Source organism: Nicotiana tabacum, chromosome 17, assembly GCF_000715075.1.
Source record: "Nicotiana tabacum cultivar K326 chromosome 17, ASM71507v2, whole genome shotgun sequence".
In the NCBI taxonomy this organism is placed as follows: domain Eukaryota; kingdom Viridiplantae; phylum Streptophyta; class Magnoliopsida; order Solanales; family Solanaceae; genus Nicotiana; species Nicotiana tabacum.
In genome coordinates this window covers 77800462-77806116 of record NC_134096.1, presented here as the reverse complement: position 1 = coordinate 77806116, position 5655 = coordinate 77800462, and the positions used below count along the sequence as shown (strand labels likewise).

Sequence of the window (5655 nt, the reverse complement as noted above, 5' to 3'; positions counted from 1 at the left end):
GAGGAATCCTTAAATTCAACTAAATATATACTAGTACTTTCAGATCCAGCTTAACAAATCATAGTCCAGGACTTACAATTTCTGAAATAAAACCTAAATATCTGTAGGAAAAATCTCTGTTCGTCACATGGAAAATGATAAATAAGACAGCCATAATGTTTAATAATTATAAGGAGAACCATTTTCTAAAGTCCATGTGTATAAGAGTAGTTCCGTAAAATCTAACTCTACCTTGGTGTCACCTAGCTACTAAAGATGCTATTCCCTTATTTAACTTAATTAAGTGTTTGTTTTCCATTACTTTAAAACATTGTATTTTGGAACAGGAATATACAATGTAAGTAGTATGTGTTGGCAAACGTTAGCAAATATGTAAGCCTTGGAAAAAGGAAATTAGAGAACTAGATAGTGAAAGCAATTAATGGTGAAGTACTATATCTTAAATACTTAATGCTATCTACAATGGTCTGAACAGAGTATATTGGCGAGGAAGGTTGGTTTTCTGTGAGCTGTGTGTGTGTGTGTTTTTCTGCACTTTGGTCTCAATATTTTAAAGAAAAAACTTCTCTTCACTGCTTCACATGGTCCCCTTTGTATCATAAATCCCACTTATTCTCTTTAACCTTTTTTTTTTTCTCTCTACTCTATTCATCAAGTTTTTCTCTCTCTAGAGAAAAAATAGAGATGTGGGAACATTTTGAGACAACATGAAATTCCAAATCTTTGATCTTCATTTATGGTGGAGGAGGATTATTGTTTTTCTTATACTTGGATTTCAAGCTTCTGGGCTTAATACTGATGGAGTTTTGTTACTGACTTTCAAGTATAATATTCTGAGTGACCCTTTAGGTGTGTTGCAAAACTGGTATTCTTGGAATGAGACACCATGTTCGTGGACAGGGGTGTCTTGTGGAAACCCAAATGTTTCAGACCAAAACCTACGAGTGATAGGGTTGTCTCTTCCCAATTCTCAGCTTATTGGTTCTGTTCCTTCTAGTCTTGGTATGATTCAATATCTTACAAATCTTGATCTTTCTAATAATTCCATTAATGGGTCTATTCCTCTTACTCTGTTTAGTGCCCCTGAGCTTCAAAGACTTGATTTTTCTAACAACAGAATCTCCGGCGAGTTGCCTGAGCTCGTCGGACGTTTAAATAAGCTTCAGTTTCTTAATCTTTCCGGTAACTCTTTGGCGGGAAGCTTACCGGCAAATCTGACTAGTCTTCGTAACCTAACTGTTGTTTCTTTGAAAGATAATTACTTTTTTGGTTCACTTCCTGTTGGGTTTGAGTCAGTTCAATTTTTAGATCTGTCTTCTAATTTGATTAATGGATCGTTGCCTCCCAATTTTGGAGGCAATAATCTCCGTTACTTTAACGTTTCTTTCAATAGACTTTCTGGAGATATCCCACCAGAATTTGGCAGCAAAATTCCTCAAAATGCAACCTTAGATCTCTCGTACAACAATTTCAGTGGTGCAATTCCAGAGTCTAGTGTTTTTGTCAACCAAAGTAGAAAAGCTTTTTCTGGGAATCCCGAATTATGTGGTGAGCCGATGAAAAATTTGTGTCCAATTCCTTCTACAATAACAACTCTACCAAATGCCTCTGAACCAACTTCTTCTCCAGCAATTGCAGCCATTCCCAAGACCATTGACTCAAACCCAACAGCAGCATCCCCAAACGGCTCTTCTAAAGGAGGAAAAAGTGGGCTGAAAACTAGCACAATAATAGGCATAATAGCAGGGGATATTGCAGCAGTAGGAGTTCTAGCACTGATTTTCATGTACGTATATCGTGCCAAAAAGAAGAAAAGCATAGAAAGTACGATAAAGCAAGAAGCCGAAACTGCAAAAGATTTTGACTGGGCATCGTCAGCATCCTCAGAAGAATACAACTGGTTAAGGTCATGGACTTGTTTGAAAAAACCAAGGCACGGAGATGGTGACGACTTATCAGAAACTTCCAATTCAGAGAGCCAAGAAAGTGAAATATCCCTAAAAGGTCAGCAGAATCACGTGACAACAGAGCAGAAAACAGGGGAATTGGTAACTGTTGATGGAGAAAGAGAGCTTGAGTTAGAGACATTGCTTAAGGCATCTGCTTACATTTTGGGAGCTAGTGGTTCGAGTATAATGTACAAGGCGGTGTTAGAAGATGGGACAACACTGGCTGTGCGGCGGATTGGAGAAAGCGGCGTTGAACGGTTTAAAGATTTCGAGAATCAGGTCAAAGTAATTGCTAAATTGGTGCATCCAAATTTGGTTAAAATCCGTGGCTTCTACTGGGGTGCTGAAGAGAAACTGGTAATCTACGATTTCGTTCCTAATGGCAGCCTTGCTAACGCACGTTACAGTAAGTCATCTTTTTTCCTTTTTTTCCGTTTCCATGCTCTCGTAATATAATAGAATTTATTTTTTTTAATCCAAAAAATTACACTTCATTAACATAAATGCCTTCATTATTCTTATTCTACGGTGTTAGAGTTGGTAATCTTCATTATTATGCTCCTAAATTAATTGGTTTACACTTGAGATTAAATTAAATTAATTGCCGGAAAATTGGCTGGTCAATGCGTGTTAGCGGGGGAAATTTGTATGTCAATTGTAAGAGAGGAAGGTTGACATTGACTAGAGTTTGGAGGATATAATTCTCAAAATTGAAATTGACAGACTGAAATTCACTTGCCCACTATAAAATTGAAAAGCAGCCCTATTTATATGACTAGTACTACCTAATCATCTCCAATTCTTAATATGTCTCAATAATAACTTTCAAATAATTGTAGTCTGTAGAAATATTTAAGTCTGTAGTTTGTTGTGTTCTTTAGACATTCGGACAGTTAATATCCAAAAGAAAGAAGGAACAAGTCAGTCATTCAAATTAAGTTGGAAAAATCATACTATAAATTTCTGATAAAATGTGCGGGGACGGGGAAGTAAAGAAGGTGGTGGACCTGTGGTGGAGTGGTTGTAACTAAAGGCTTTGTTTTTAATGTGGAAATAGCGGTAGTTCACTGCAAGTCAACCGTGTCTACTTCTAAGGGTCAGTGGCCCACTGTCCCTGATAGCGATATATATACACATCCAAAATTGCATAATACGCCAAACGCCCCTCTTCTACTTGTCACTTGCATGGAAAATGACTACCTTTTTTAACATATTGCTCTGTAGGCCATACGTATGCTTTTTTGGTTGTGTCCAATTCAGGCATTCATTTGTCTAGCGGACGCAAGATACATAAAGAACTACTTACAGTACTATCAATGTATTTCAACAAGTTATATCAAACTATTTACTTTACTTTCTAAGTAAGCAAATAGTAAAATTTACTGTAAATTACATGTTCTTATAGGTCATTTTGACCTGCTGGTGTAAAATAATTACTTATACTAACAATGTAAGAAAGTTAAAATCTTGTCTAACTGGTGCATTCATTGTGGTTTCAGGAAAAGCTGGTTCTTCTCCTTGTCACGTACCTTGGGAAATCCGGCTAAAGATTGCTAAGGGTGTGGCCCGTGGGCTCACTTACATTCATGAAAAGAAGCATGTACACGGCAATTTGAAGCCTAGTAACATTTTACTGGGGGCAGATATGGAGCCCAAGATTGGAGATTTTGGAATTGAAAGGCTTGTAACAGGAGATAGCAGTCATAAAACCTACGGATCGGCTCGTAATTTTGGTAGCAAGAGGTCCACAGCCTCTCGAGACAGCTTCCAGGACTTTGCATCTGGGCCTACTCCTAGCCCAAGTCCAAGTGCATTGGGCATATCTCCTTACCATGCACCCGAGTCGCTTCGTAGCCTGAAGCCCAACCCGAAATGGGACGTATTCTCGTTTGGGGTTGTGTTGCTAGAGTTGCTAACCGGAAAAGTGATGGTTTCGGACGAAATGGGACCCGCCGCAGCCATCGGAGCTGCCACGTCCGCAAGTGAAGAGAAGAGTAAAGTGTTAAGGTTGGCTGACGTGGCGATCCGTGCTGACATGGAAGGGAAAGAAGATTCCTTGTTGGCATTATTGAAAGTAGGGTATAACTGTATATCACCAACGCCTCAGAAGAGACCAGGCATGAGAGAGGTAGTTCAGGCACTGGAAAAGTTTCCAACTAGTTCTACTACTTCATCATACTATTATGGCCCTTAGCAATTATAAAATATGGACACAATTAATTGTAGAAACCAGAGTCCTTGTATGTAATGAGACTGACGACTTGACGTTTCTTTTTCCTATTTATTTTTTGTTTGTCCTTCCAATATAGTATTAGCATTTGATTTTTAATAGTGTTCATCTTCATAGGTTTTGTACTGTATTTTTCGTAAGATGGTGACTTTGGATTATCAATATCTGACAACTTCTCTGTGTTTGCTAATCTGCACGCTCTTCTTGTGTCTTTTTTTTTTTTTAGTATTTGTCAAACTTCGCTTTTGACATTTAGAGCAATGAACAAGACACCGACAACTTTATAATCACCAAATCAATTTCTGATATATTATATTTTTTGACAAGATATTCCGCCCTGAAACTATTGATTTCATTTTGGACTTTAGAGTACTTATTTAGATGATGATTGACTTCATGGAATAAAGACAAAAAAAGACCACACTATTGCCAATGAAAAATATTCAAATAATTAGTTCTAGCAATTGAGAAATAGTGACTAGTTTCGTAGACTAGTAATCCTGGGATGGGACAGGGAGGAAAGAATGATACGTGAACATATTTAGTCTCAATCATGCATTTACCTAAAAGGACTTACATATTAGAGTTTAATTATTAAGAGCTACAAAATTCAATTGCTATGATAATTGATACCCCGCTGTCGAATTTAAATAATTGATTGCTGCGCTATCTATTCAAATAAAATATACAGGTCCGAGTCTTTATGATGGAGTCATTGTGGCTCTAATTCTAAGAAACGTCAACTTTTATTCCTTGTAAAGCCATTGGCGAATAAAGATGTGAATGGGTCAATAAATAGACGTGAAACACTAAAAATTGAAGGGCGCCAAAAACTTGTTGGTTCCAATTATACGTAAGTATTATCATGGGCGGCTTTCCAACCATGCCCCATGACCTCTTGGACGCGCCCCGTGGTGTCCTGGCCAGCCTCCCAACGCCCGTCGCCACGGTCGGCCCCGTGGTCTCGGCAGCTCCAAGTGACAAGCGCGCATGTGCCTCTGTCGCCCCACCGATAGCCATTGCCAATGCCCAGCCACAGGCAGATGCCAACAGCGCCGCGCGCGCAGACCCTGATGCTAAAGACAAAGTTGCTGCCAATGGACTTGTTGCTGCTTTGTAGAAGACTAAGTCCTTTTCATTGTAAATATAGAGTAGTTTTGCTGCATTTTCTTTAAGTGTGATTTTTCAGCTTTCATAGATCTAGTCATGTAACTTTGGTTTATTTTTTTTAAGCATTATTAAGGGGGACCAAGCAATCAAAACTTTCAAGCAAGCAAACAATTCTCTGTACTGGTGTCTCTCCCCCCGACACCGTCTTGTTTTCTGTAATAGCTTTCATTCAATGCAATCAAGCTTTCTTTCATTCTCAATTCTCTTTTCTGCTCTCTTTCAATTGCTCATGACATTGGTTTTCCCGTACGGCACTGACAATCTAGTCTAGCGTACGGAGGGGACCTCAGTTGGCGGACAGCAACC

General features: G+C 38.7%; 1 protein-coding gene across 1 annotated transcript; it reads left to right on the top strand.

Annotated features, from left to right (window-relative positions):
• Positions 1 to 330: 330 nt before the first annotated feature.
• On the top strand, positions 331 to 4366 carry LOC142171572 (putative LRR receptor-like serine/threonine-protein kinase At4g37250). The gene is made up of 2 exons (XM_075234522.1): positions 331 to 2355; positions 3449 to 4366. The coding sequence occupies exons 1-2, from the start codon at positions 708 to 710 to the stop codon at positions 4141 to 4143; spliced, it is 2343 nt and encodes a 780-aa protein (XP_075090623.1). The 5' UTR covers positions 331 to 707; the 3' UTR covers positions 4144 to 4366.
• The last annotated feature ends 1289 nt before the right edge of the window (positions 4367 to 5655 follow it).